Consider the following 13846-nt stretch of genomic DNA (forward strand, 5'->3'; position numbering starts at 1 on the left):
TTGGTGCATTTTGTCTTATCTACTGCTGTGACTTGGTGCTTGTGGTGAGGTGAAACTGTGAAGTATCAGTGACTTTGTCTGAGAGCCAGTCTTCTCTAGGTTCCCTCCTTTTTCCTGAAGACCTAACTGATAGGTAGAGCTTGTATCCTGGAGGTATAGTCATATGGACCCTACTAAACCTGAAGTGGGGAATACTTTCTTTGAATTGTCCCTAGCATGGCTGGAGTTATTATGATAATACCTTTTTCTGAGAGGGCAGGAGCTGGTTAAGTCCTGAGCTCTTACTATTTGAAAAACTTCTTTCTCCCTGTAGGAGTCAAAGTCGAATAATGAGAAGTCTCATGCCAAGAGCCCCAAGCCCACAGATACCTCATCCCAGCCCTCAGCCAAGCAGTCTTCCCAGCTGGCTACTGTGTATGAATATTATGATGCTGGGAACCACTGGTGCAGGGATTGCAACACTATTTGTGGCACCATGTTTGATTTCTTTACTCACATGCATAAGAAGAAGCATAGACAGGTAGGTGTCCTGGCCTTTCTCCTCTCTTCCTTCCCTTCCCCTCAAACCTCTCTATCTCCTTCCACATCTCAAACTGTCTGGTGAGTGAAAAGTTCTCACGTGGGCAGGAGCCCTAATTCAAAGAGCCAAGCAACCCCTCCGAAGGAGACATCATCCCCAGAGCTCAGTCCAGGGGTCCTGGCTGTACCTAGACACCATAATAAGTGTAAGTGGAGCTTTTGTCTCTTGATTCCTTGAGTACCTGATATTTTTTTTGAGTTTCACTTCATCCATTGCTGGCTGCTTGCTCTAACATTTGTTTACCTTTTTCACAGGTGATTTCCGTTTTAACCATTTGGCAGATGGGGAGGAGGGGGAGGGTTGCTGGGGCTTATGGCCTCAGGTGGGAGAGAAAATGACAGAGAGGAAAGATGTATCCTTGAGTTATTAGTGCTGTTGTGTGAGCACCTCTGCCTCTTGCAAATAGACATTGGATCCCTACAACAGACCTTGGGCTTCGAAGATCCAGAGTGAGGCCAAGCAAGACACCACAAAGCGCGTCGATAAAATAACTGTCCCTGCCAAAGGTATGAACCCTTCTTTACTTACCTCATTTTTCAGCCAGTTGGTAGAGGATTCCTTGGGCTATGATAGTGGGAGGCAGCACTGGGATTCTTCTAAGAGAAGTAGCAAAGGATAGAAGTAGGGCGAGTGGTGTCCTCATGATCAAGGTCAGGCTTTCAAGTTATTGGCTCTCTTATGTACCATCCTCTTATTCAGTATTTTTTTCTTTATTTGAAGCTCAGTGAACTAAGAAAAGTCAGAGAGATGATAGTTCATTTTAACTACTTTTGCTTCTGAAAGAACCAAATAGGGTCTAGATTAGTTGTTAGGAGAGTGAAGTACTTAGAGTAATGGGAAATAAGTTACTTTGTCCTTGATCTTCCCTAGTTGAAAAGTAATCGCCATTTGTCATACTGTGGATCTGATGAATAAACAACTTTAACTGAATAATTTGACGTCGAATAACTCATATGAGTAGTTCTGGTCTGACTGTCTTGTAATACTGTTTGCAAACCTTTTTGGATGCTTAGTGGTAGTTGAGGTTCCAAGAGAATTGGCAACAGAATTATCTATCAAGGGACCATGAATTGCCTTCTGAGAACTCATCAACAAATGGCATCAACATAATTGAGCAGGTGACAAAGCTAGTTGTTTTGATTCTTTTGCATGTGGGGTGGGTTTTAGAAGCTTTTATAAAGTCTTTGTTCAGAAGGAGAGTGATTCCAAGGAGCCTGAACCAGTCGTAGGACAAGGCTAGAATAAGTAGGGAATGGTTAAAAGAATGTGCTCCATTCTTCCTGAAAACAAGGCAAGAAAAACTTGCAAATATTTCTTTAGGGGTGCTGCTTTTATCTAATCAATGAGATTTTTAAAACCCTGGTTGATGGAACTGTCATGGCTTCTTTTCCAAGATCTCTTGTAGTTGGCACATAAGCCTCTATCCCTAAGATGACACTTTGCTTTTAAGAAGGCCTGTATCAGAAGTATTTAGTGATTTTTTTTTTTACTGTTGTAAGGGATTTCTAAGAGAGATTTAACCTCTAGAGAGTGGAAAGTAAGGGGATGGATAACTGAATGAAAAAAATTTATCATTTTCTATGTGCCAAGCACTGTGTTAACAAATACAAAAGCAAGTCAATCTTTTACCACAAAGAGCTTGCATTCTAAGAGTGGGGGAAAACAAATGTAAGAGCCTGCAGCATCAGGGTGGATAGCAACGCCCAGTAGTCCAGAGAATGTAGTAGCGAGTGGAAGACACTCCAGAGAGTGCATTAAAAGGGTGGATGGAAGGGCCCAGGTTTCCATAGGTGTGAAGGATGGCAAGTCCTATGTTCAAGCCTTAAATTTGAGACGGGAAGAACAAACCATTGAGAGAGCTTCAAGGGAATAAGATTTCTAACTTAATGTAAGTGAAAAGCTTTGTTCTTTACCGTATTGACTCAAGGATGGGTAAATGGAATTTCCTTTAGCTGGTGTCATGGTGGGTGTTGTGTGCTCATTTCTTTAACTCTTTTTATATGCTTGCTCCAGGCTCTGAATTTCTGATTCCCATCACTGGATATTATTGCCAACTCTGTGAGGAGTTTTTTGGGGATCCAATTTCTGGAGAACAACACGTGAAGTGTCACCAGCACAATGAGAAGTATAAGGTTGGTTTCTTGAGTAGCATAGTGCATTACCCCATTTCTTTTAGTGCCTTTTTTTCTAACTTCCTTTGCCACCCCAACTTCACCAACTAAAGCCCATACAGAATTTAAAAAAAGAAAAAGTCATTGTTGCATTTTTACCCAAGTAACGCTGACTGATATGACTGCAGATTGGAGCTTTTTGTTTTTTAAAGCTCCACATCAAAAGGGACATCTTCTAGGAAGGTCTCAGCCCCCAGAGAGAAAGAGACACTGAGCCTGTCAAGAGAGTGTGTACTTCCTTAGAAAGGTAACCTCTGGTTTTCTGTACTGGTAACATTATTGTTCAAAACAGTGTCAGGACCAAGGTTTTCTCATTTTCCTAGTAACCCAAACTAGTCATTGAGTCCCTGCCTTTTCTTTTTCCAGAAATATGTGGATGAAAACCCACTGTATGAGGAACGAAGGAATCTGGATCGTCAGGCAGGTCTGGCTGTGGTCCTGGAGACTGAGCGCCGAAGGCAAAATGAGCTGAAGCGAAAACTCAGTGAGAAGCCAAAGGAGGAAACAGATGAGAAGAAGGCAAAGGTTGTAAAAGAAATGAAGGAAGATGAAGAAAAGCTTTCTGAAGAACTAGATGAACAGCTCTCTGAGACTTGGAACTCCCCAGACAAGCTTGAGAACAAGCGAAAGATGACCATAAAACTCCAGCTGAAAGAAGAAACAAAGGAGCCACAGACATCCTCCTCCTTTGGGAAGTTCAGCTGGAAGAAGTCAGAAAAGGACGATGAAAAAAGCTCTGCAGTAGCCCCAAGCATCCCTAAGGAAGAGAATATGGAAACCAACAAGGACAAAGAGGATGGCAAAGCCCAGGCTGGGAAAGTGAAGCCCATTGAGATCAAACTGTCTGGGAAAACTGTCATTGCTCACACCAGTCCCTGGATGCCTGTTGTTGCCACCTCTACCCAAGCCAAAATCCGGCCTAACCTTCCTATCCCTACCACAGTGCTGCGCAAATCTGGTTCAGCTACAGTGAGCAAGCCTGCACCTCTTAACACTTTCCTGTCTATTAAATCCTCAGGTGCCACTGCCAAACCTCTGCCAGTGGTCAAAGAGTCTTCAACTGATCTCCTGCTACCTCCTGACATAATCTCTAAGGCATTTGGTGGGGAAGAGGTGATTTTAAAAAGTTCCCCAGAGGAAAAGACTGTATTGGCTGAGAAAAATGAGCCAGCTCCCTTACCTGAGCAGCTATTGCCTCCACCTCCCCCACCGCCGCCACCGCCGCCACTCCCAGTTGCACTTAAGTCAGCTACTGCAACACCTGCTCAGACAAGCACTGGACTGTCTCCAGTCAAGTCAACTCCTACCATATCCCAAATCTTGACCCCCGGTATAGGGGGATCTAACCTCTTGACTCCAGTCTTGCCAGCTTCCATCTTGGCTCCAGTGCACCCTGTTGCCATCCCTTCAGATGAGGTGGCACCTGGGGTAAGTGAGAGTGACCATGACCAGGCGCTGCTGTCTGTACTGGTTCGTCCTCCACCACCACTCTCAGGTGTATTCAGTGAACAGGCCAAAAAATTGGAGAAGCGGAACTCATGCCTAGCTACAGCCAATGCCAAGGATTTGTATGACATCTTCTACAGCAGTGGTGGTAAAGGGAATCCAGAAAGCAAGTTGGGCAATAGCACATTGTCCAATGGGGAGAGTAGTAACTCCTCTAAAAATGAGAACTCTGATAGTTCTTTCATCCCTAGGGAGAGTGGTATTCTCCTAAGGGGGATGTCCCAGGATAAGAGTTTGGCCAGTGTTCCTTTGGACAGCTGTTTGGCCAAGCCCATTGCAAAGACTATGGGATCCCCAAAACAGCAGACAATTGTAGAACAGAGTTTGGGACTAAGGAATAGAGGTTGCCTACAACCTCTAGGAATGGACTTTGGTTCTGCTTCTCTGGCAGATGACCAGGGTAAGCCCCAGGAGGAAGTCAGCCCAGAGGCAAATGCTTCAACCATGTTGCCCTCTAGTCCTTATGAGAGTGAGACCAGTACAGACATGTGTCTGGAGGGGGAAGCTGACCTCAACTCAGGAGAGCCAGGTCCTCCTGGTGTAGAGGAGCCAGCCCCCCCAATGTCAGACGTAGCATGTCCTGCAAAGTTGGTAGATATGAGGGACCTTGGAATGGTTGATAACCAATCTAAAAGGATTCAAGAGCCCCACCTAGCTGAAGAGCATTGTGGAAGTGAGGTAGAGGCAGCCTCTGAGCTGGAAGAAGGGAGATTATTATTCTCAGAGGGTGTGGGGAAAGAGAGAATAGGTGACCAGGATGAGGAGCTTCAGACTTCATTATCCATAGTGCAAAGGGACCCCCACAGCCTGAAGGATTCCAGTTTGAAATGTGAAGACAGCTATGTATGGAAGAGAGAAGCCAAACAGACCAACCTGCCAAGGGATGACCAGATTGTTGATCAGCCTGAAGAAATGGTGGTAGTACCTGAAGTGAAAAGTCTAGGTAAGGTAATGACAGAATCACATACACAAGCTCAGTCTACTATGGAAATAAGAACGGACTCAGTTCAGTCAGATGCTAGATCTATGTCACAGACCCCACAATCAACAGGTGTCCAGCATTTTGCCCTAGAATCATCTATCCAATCCATAGTCAGGAGAAACATTTATTTAACAGGCAGCCCACAAGAGCAAGTTGTGCTGTCTGGTTGTGAAGAATGTCAAGAAGACCTGTCCCTTGAACCAGCTGGTGGAGCACCTAAGATCAGAGACTTCAAACCAGTGGGGGAAGAGCTGAAGAAAATGACCTGCCAACCAGCTATTTTGGAAGAAGAGACCAAGAAACCTGAGAACATCGAGATTCCGAAGGGACAAGAGTCAGGATTCTCAGACTCGTCCATTGTTAGTACTGAATTAATATTGGCAACAGAAAGCAAACCTGTAGAAGGCCTTGAAACTACAGATTTAGGGGAACTTTGTGCCCCAGGCAATCCAGCTTCTGATTTCTCCATTGGTAAGTTAGAACCAATCCGAGAGTCTTTGGCTACCCAGTCTGAGAATGTACATGAAGGGAGATTTTTGTGTTCAACAGGGTCAACTAACCTTACCTCTACTTTTTCTGAGTTTTCTTTTGAATCTCCTGAAACCATGGCACTTGACTTAGGGATGAAGGATGAACAAAACTCTAGGCCCAGAAATGAGAAGATGCCTGATTCTGATACTTTGGAAACTCAGCTGGTGTTGAAAGCTGTTGACGAGGACATGGAAGTAGCACGTGAATCCTTGGACCTTCAGGCTGAAGGAATGCTTCCTGAGGATACAGAAGAGACTTTCAAGTTAGAAGCTGAGGGGTCACTAGGACTGGAGTCAGATACCGTCTGCTCTCCAGGCCTTCGGCCATCTGCCTGCCAGCCAGACCTGGTCAGCTTTGTAACATCAGTCTCTGAAAAGCAGGAAGAGAAGCTTTGTTCTCTACCCACCGAACCAGGTGATATACCTGAGAGTAGTGGCCTGGATACAGGCACACTACAGCCTGAGATTCAGAGTCCCCCATCTGTGATGGAGACCTTTTCTCAGGTGGACAAAGACAGCACTTTGAGTGCTGCAGATATGCCAGCCTCAAGTTATCCTGGAAAAGAATGGGTTGTTAGTGCTGCTGTAGGCCCTAAGGAAATGCCAACGCAGGAGGAAGGTACAGTTGATGCTACCTAGAACCACACAAGATCTAGTGTTACCAGTGTTAGAAATGGAGAGGAGAGAACTTTCAGAGCTACTTGTAAATAAGTTGTGTTGGCTTCTAAAGCTCTGGTATTTAGAGGGTCCAGGAACTGACTGGTCCTCCATTTTGGAGACACCATTTAATGGTGCACTTAGCATCCTACAATGAATATTGGTTGAAGTTAGAAAATATACTTTCTTCTCCCTTTCTGAAAAAGTACTACATATACTGCATCTTCTTCTGTACAGATGTTTAAAAAAGAGAGAATATTTTTTTTCTGTGAATTCTTTTGCCAATTTCTTTTCTCGTGCTTTGCCATTAAAATGGATTCTGTCTGGCTCAATACATGGTGTGTTTTTGGTTGTATTTTGGCTTTGATTCTTTGCCAGTTCTTGGATTTCGGGAAAGGGAACTGGGGTTGACTAAAAAAAATTCTTTTGCTGTACTCCTACCCAGTTCCATTCCTTGGGGATATTGATGGATCTCCTGTTGGGAAATACCATAAGGCATGTTGACTTGGGAAATCTCCATGGACAAATGGAAAATAATAGTTCTTAAGCATTCGTCCTGGAATGACTTTGCTTTTGTGGTGTTTGAAATGAAGTGTGAGTAGTTCATTTTTTCATTGTCTCTCTTGATCTGTGGCATGTTAATCTCCCCAAATCCCTTGATTATTACCTGTGCTTGAGACCATCCTGTCCACCCACAAACCTGTATGGAAATGGCCTCAGTAAACATGGAAGAAAATCTAGCTGACTTCTTTTTTGGAAGACAACAAATCGGTAAGGCTCATGGCTCGACGCCTGGACCAGACACACTTTGAGGTCACTTACATGATTTTAAATGGACTTTCATTCGTTGTATTGTGATCCAGTAACTTTTTGTGTTAAATCGTTTAGCAGCTGATCCTGCACTGAAGAGGCTGAAGACCTGAACCTTATCTTGGGATCAGACTCTGTCCTTGTGCCAGGAACCTATGTGTGCCCCTCCCTTCACCTCCCATCCTTTCAGGCTGCTTCCACCATAGAGTGGTGTTTTGGGTGTATATTTTGTTAAAAACAATTAAAGAATTCATGTGTTTGGCTCACACAAGTTTAATTGTTTTATTTTTCATTGTAAATCACCTTGGAATAAATATATTGATCCAACATGTTTCATTCTGGATTTTTGTTTGGAAACCAAATACATTTGAACTGCAAAGGAAATGGGACCTTCAAATCCCAATGGAAATGACTTTGGTGAACACCGAAGAAAATCTAGCCAGACAATTCACTCCCTACCCCCAAAGCCTGAAATTGCTAATCATATTTTCATGGGAACTAGTAACACAGTAACTAGCTTTTGAATGATCAATATATGGGAAGTTGTAGGACAAATATGTGGACTGGCATCATCAGGTACTTGCCAGATTCATTTGTTCAATGTACCTTACCTGGGTACTGAAATCACAGGGCCCATGACCCTGATGTGGAGTGCTTCTGGAAAACAGGGCTCTTAACCCTTAATTTCCTTAATTACTAACATTAACGCTTTTGCCCCTCTTTGGAACCTGACAGAAATTGGGCTTCAGAATATCCACTTAATAGGATAATCCATAAATTACTATATAGATAATCTGTAAGTCACCATATATAACACATATCTCCTATATACACATACACACACATACATATCCTATAGAGCAAAGACCAGACTTTGCTCCTAGCCTGGGGTTGCTGTTCCATCAATGGGCCTTTTCTCATTTAAGGAGAATGGGTTCCTTCCCCACACCCCCTCCACTATGTCTCAAAATCCCAAATATGTGTTGGGTAACATCTCTTCCCCAGAGCAATGACTGAAGTGCATTATCCATTAGTATCTAGTAGCCACTAGCTTTTGTAGAGAGAGTTAGTGGATGAGAAGTTAATCAGTGATTTTGCATGTCCAAGTCCTGACCTAAGGTACCTAAGCATTATTAATCCTGAGCCCCAGAAGTTAGGCTCTACTTCTGTGGCTTGGTAGCCTTAAGCAGACCCAGAAGGTACCCTGTTGAATAGTAAATTCCTAAGCTTGATTTTTGTCACCCTAAGTCTTTATCTTTCAGGCTGGGTGTGTCCAATGTATTTGGAAGTTTAAAAGAAACCTCTTTGGACCTGTTTTTATCCTGATTTTGATTTTTTGCCCAGCACTGATTTACTCACCATGGTGGAAAGAATATGTTTAGAAAAATTATCATTTGATCCTAATGCTGCCCGCTATTGAGAAACTCGTCTTTTCTCAGCTAGAATCAGCCCCAGTTGGGAAGAATTATTGGTTCCCAGTGGTTTGGGAAAGCTTAGAATCATGTTTGTATTTGAGATCACAGGGCAAACAGTTGTGGTACCTCTGCTTTGGTAGTTTGGAGGTAGACACTTCAAATAAGCAGGCACATAGACAAGTCCTATGAGCTGCAGCTAGGATGGAGATTTGGGCTACAGCTGTTCTCCATATAGGTCTTCCATGTATTCCCTGCTGTTACTTCAGACCATTCCTGACACCTCCTGTGGTTTCTAATATGAAATAGCAAACGAGTTTTTAAAATATTCTGGACAGGAAGTGGTGCTGGCTGTGTGTTCTTGATTGATGATAGAGCCAGAACGGAGGCTCTAGGGACACTTTTCCCGGACATAGATAGGTCTACCTTAGGGAAAGAACAGAAGGCTTTCCAGGCTAGGAAGAGCTGGTTCCCTCAAGAGGAGCACTAGCTATGAAGTGGAAACTCTTTTGACTACTGTGCCTGGAGCGCTGTCACCTTAATAGAATCTGGCCTGTAAGTTATGAGACTCTTGTAAATGAGATTTTTTTTCTTGTACAGCTTCAAGCCAGTTCTTAAAAAAAACCCCACAACCCTGTACAATTTTCCCCCCTCAGCTCCACTCTAAATTCTAGGAGCAGTGTTATATAGTAGAAAGAATCCTAGATTTGAGAGTAGATCTTATCTTATGAGCTACTTAAGTCATTCTGATTGTAACACTTCCTTTGTAGAATGAAGGCTCCTTGAGGGCAAGGACTTGTTTGACTTTATCTTTGTGCCCCAGTGCCTGGCACAGAGTAGATGCTTAATGCTTATTTATTTAATTGAAGGGGCATCCTTTCCCTTCCTGACATTCTGTGAAATAATTGAACCGCTTTCATTGTGAAAGTATCTCCATAGTAGATTTGTAGCATTGGACTTGGAGTCCAGAGACTTGAATTCCCATCCTAGTTATCGTTTATGTGACCTTAAGCAAGTTACTTGTTTCTGAGCCTCAGTTTATCCTCTAGAATAAAGATAATGATGTTTGTCCTACCTGCCTTCATCCTGTTATAAGGAGGAAGGTGCTTTGTAGACCTGAGAGGAAATTGAAATGTGGTTTAATTCAGGAAAATAACTCTGTTTTAGCCAAAATTTCTTAGATAATTTCCTTGGCTTTACAAATGGAGAACTGACACCTGTATATCCTTTTCTTTAGCATGCCCTCGGAGGATAATTAGCAAATACAATATCCATTTATAAGCTGCCTTTTAAGTGCAACCAAAGAATCCATGCCTTTCTCCCCAACCTTCCACAGTATGGAAGGGGGACAAGTGAAGATTATCCTTATTTGTTAGCCAATGTTAAGGAGATAAATGGTTCAGGAACGTCATTTACCATGTTCTCAGTAACTAGAACCAAGAAAAGAACCAAGAAGGGAGAGCTTGTGTTTACCAAACGTGTCTACGTGGTTAGTTAGCAGGGTAAGGCTAGAAAGGCATCTTGGCCTACCAGAGAGAGGTTTAAATTCAGTCAGGGAAAGATTGTGAATCCAGCCCCACTCCCAGAGCAAGCCACTTAACCTCTCTGAGTCTCCAGTTTCCTGATCTGTAAAATGAGAGCCACACAGTAGTGCTGGAAAAATAAGGTACTAGTGCTAGAAATCTGGTCATCCTTGCTTGGACCAAGTAAGTAAACCTTTCAAGCCTCAAAACAGAAATTTTGTAACTTAAGTTTTCAATTCTAAACAACCTATAGGAAAAACATAGAATGTCAGAACTGGAAAGGACCTTAAATGTCATGTTGTCCAACCTCATTTTACAAATGAAAAAAAGGAAGCTTAGAGAGGGAAAATAACTTGCTAAGTTATTCAGTGACAGCCTCATTTTGAACCTAGGTTTTCTAATTCAGTTCAGTCCAATTAATTTTATAAGTTTAACCTGGGGGTTCTTAACCTTTTCTGTGTCATAGACTCAGAATGATTTTTTTTTCTTTTAAAGCTTTTTATTTTTAAATTTTATTTATCTGTTTTTAGTTTTCAACCTTCGCTTCTGTAAGATTTTGAGTTCTAAATTATCTCCGTCTCCCTCTGTTCCCCCCTTCCCAAGACCTCAGGGAATCTGATATAGGCTATATATGTGCAATAATAGCAAAATAATTTTTAAATGCACAAAATAAAATACATAGGGTTATAAAGGAAACCAATTATATTGAATTGTCAAAATATTAATAAAAACAAATTCACAGGCCCCAAGTTAAGGACCCCTGGTTTAAACTAAGAATTTTTTTACTTCTCGTCCCCCTAAAAAAACTCACCTCAAACACACTCAATGATTGTACAGATGTAACATTTCTTTGCTTCCATATGTTGGCTAATAAATAAGGATCATGGATTTGGGGAGGGGGGGTTGAGACTTTATATAAGTAATTTACAAACTTGATAATCCCTCATTCTCTCTTCACTTGTTCTAGTCTTAAAAATGAGCCCTTCTTTTTGCAAAAACTAATCTTGAGGGGCAGCTAGGTGGTGCAGTGGATAGAGCACCTGCCCTGGAGTTAGGAGGACCTGAGTTCAAGTCTGGCCTCAGACCAAACACTTGACACTTACTAGCTGTGTGACCCTGGGCAGTCACTTAACCCCAATAACCTCACCAAAAAACCAAAACAAAACCAAAAAACCAAACTAATCTTGCTACTTGTACCTTCGAACTTTACCCCTATCTCTCTTCTCTGGGGAGGTCCCTTCAGTCATCTCACTCTCTGTAATTGTCAACCTCTCCTTTATTCACTGACTTTCCCTGATGCCTACAAACATGCCCAGATTTCCCTGATCTTTTTTAAAAAAATCACTTGACCATACCATCTCAAACTACTGTACTACATTTATTTTCCTTTTATTTATATTCAAACTCCTAGGAAAAAGCTGTTTACATTTGTTGTTTTTACTTCCTCATACTCACTTCTCAGTCTTTTGCAATGTGTTTTTTATTCCCTCTATTCAACTAAAATTGCTTTCTACAAAATCACTGGTGATCTTTATTGCTAAATCCAATTGCTTTTTCTCAGTCCTCATACTTCTTGACCTCTTTGCAGTGTTTGCCACTGTTGACCACACACTCCTTTTAGATAAGTATTCTTTTTAAAAATTTAATTACATTTTTTTCCAATTACATGTAAAGGCAATTTTTTTTAAAGGCAATTGGGGTTAAGTGACTTGCCCAGGGTCACACAGCTTGGTCTGAGGCAGATTTGAACTCAGGTCCTCCTGACTTCAGCTGGTGCTCTATCCACTGTGCCACCTAGCTGGCCCTATGTAAAGACAATTTTTGACAATTGTTTTAAAAATTTTTTGAGTTCCAGATTTTTCTACCTCCTTACCTCCCTCCCCTCCCTGCTCCCTAAAATGGTAAGCAATTTGATATAGGTTATATATGTGCAATCATGTAAAACATGTTTCCATATCAGTCATGTTGTGAAAGAAGACACAGACCCAAAGGAAAAAAATGGAAAGTGAAAAAATGGCTAGGCAATGGGGTTAAGTGACTTTCCCAGGGTCACACAGCTAGTAAGTGTTATGTGTCTGAGGCGGGTTTGAACTCAGGTCCTCCTGACTTCAGGGCTGGTGCTCTATCCACTGCACCACCTAGCTGCCCCATAACATTTTTTTGTTTTTGTTTTTTTTTGTTTTTTGGCAAGGCAATTGGGATTAAGTGACTTGCCCAGGGTCACATAGCTAGTAAGTGTCTATGTCAAGTGTCTGGTGTGAGACCAAATTTGAACTCAGGTCCTCCAGCCTCCAGCCTTCAGGGCTGGTGCTTTATCCACTGCGCCACCTAGCTGCTCCAAAAATAATATGCTTTGATCTGCATTGAGACTCCATCAGTTCTTTCTCTGGATGTGGATAACATTTTCCATCATGAGTCCTTTGGGATTGTCTTGGATCATGGTATTGCTTAGTTATTCATAGTTGATAACTGCACAATGTTGCTATTACTGTGTATGATGTTCTAGTTCTGCTCATTTCACTGTGCATCAGTTCCTACAAGTCTTTCCAGGTTTTTCTGAAATCTGCCTGCTCATCCTTTCTAATAGCACAATAGTATTCCATTATATTCATAAACTACAACTTGTTCAGCTGTTCCCCAACTGATGGGCATCCCATCAGTTTCCAATTCTTTACCACCGCAAAAAGAGCTGCTATAAATATTTTTGCACACATAGGTCATTTTCCCTTTTTTAATAATCTTTTGGGGATACAGAAGTAGTAGTGGTATGGCTGGATCAAAGGGTATGCACAATTTGGTTGCTCTTTGGGCATAGTTCCAAATTGTTCTCCAGAATGGTTGAATCAGTTCACAACTCCACCAACAGTACATTAATGTCCCAATTTTCCCATGTCCTCTCCAACATTTATCATTTTCCTTTTTTTGTCTTATTAGCTAATCTGATAGGTGTGAGCTGGTACCTCAGAGATGTTTTAATTTGCATTTCTCTAATCAAAAGTGATTTTGATTATTTCTTTTTTATGCCTTATAGATAGCTTTGATTTCTTCATTAGATAAGTATTCTGTCTTCACTGGGTTTTTATAATACTGCTTTATCATTATTTTCTTCCTACCTGTTCAATATATTTTTCTCATTCTTCCTTTACAGAATCAACATCTGCTTCTTGCCTACTATATGTGGGTGAACATCTGGACTCTGCATCTTTTTCCTCTCTATACTCTCTTTTGGTGATCTCTAATATGGATTCAACAACTATCTACACAAATTATATCCAGATTTACGTATCCAATCTTCTTCTTTCTCATTTGGAGTCCAGGATCTCTTACTACCTGCTAAACATCTCTTTCTAGATGTCTCATAGGCATCTCAAACTCAACATGTCCGAAATAGAACTAATTTTCTTTCTTCCTAAGCCTACTCTTGCTCTTGACCTCCCTATTTCTGTTGAAGAACACCACCATTTTTCTAGTCACTTAGATTTACAACCTAGAAGTCATTTTGAATTTTTCATTCTTATCCAATTAATTGCAAATGTTATTGATGCTACTTCATGGGTATCTTTAGCATCCGTCCCTATTCTATACTCACACAGTCATCAGTCTCTTCAAGCCCTTATTACCTTTCTCCTAGACTATATCAACAGCTTCCTAATTGATCTTGTATCCAGTTTCTCT

At 41.7% G+C, this 13846-nt stretch overlaps 1 protein-coding gene across 3 annotated transcripts in view; it reads left to right on the plus strand.

Annotated features, from left to right (window-relative positions):
- The window catches only part of ZNF318 (zinc finger protein 318), a 60686-nt gene that overhangs the window by 15080 nt on the left and 31760 nt on the right, over positions 1 to 13846 (plus strand). For 2 of the 3 annotated variants that reach the window (XR_013487015.1, XM_020976810.2), the window contains exons 7-9: positions 314 to 520; positions 987 to 1086; positions 2594 to 2712. Coding sequence is in view for 2 of the 3 variants with exons in the window: in XM_020976810.2 (XP_020832469.1) it covers positions 314 to 520; positions 987 to 1086; positions 2594 to 2712 (426 nt within the window). In the remaining variant the exon portion in view is untranslated. Of the gene's footprint in view, positions 1 to 313; positions 521 to 986; positions 1087 to 2593; positions 2713 to 3117; positions 7564 to 13846 lie in introns of those variants that run through there. The other variant, XM_020976809.2, reaches the window with a different exon arrangement.

Source organism: Phascolarctos cinereus, unplaced genomic scaffold (assembly GCF_003287225.1).
Source record: "Phascolarctos cinereus isolate Bilbo 61053 unplaced genomic scaffold, phaCin_HiC Scaffold_5;HRSCAF=322, whole genome shotgun sequence".
In the NCBI taxonomy this organism is placed as follows: domain Eukaryota; kingdom Metazoa; phylum Chordata; class Mammalia; order Diprotodontia; family Phascolarctidae; genus Phascolarctos; species Phascolarctos cinereus.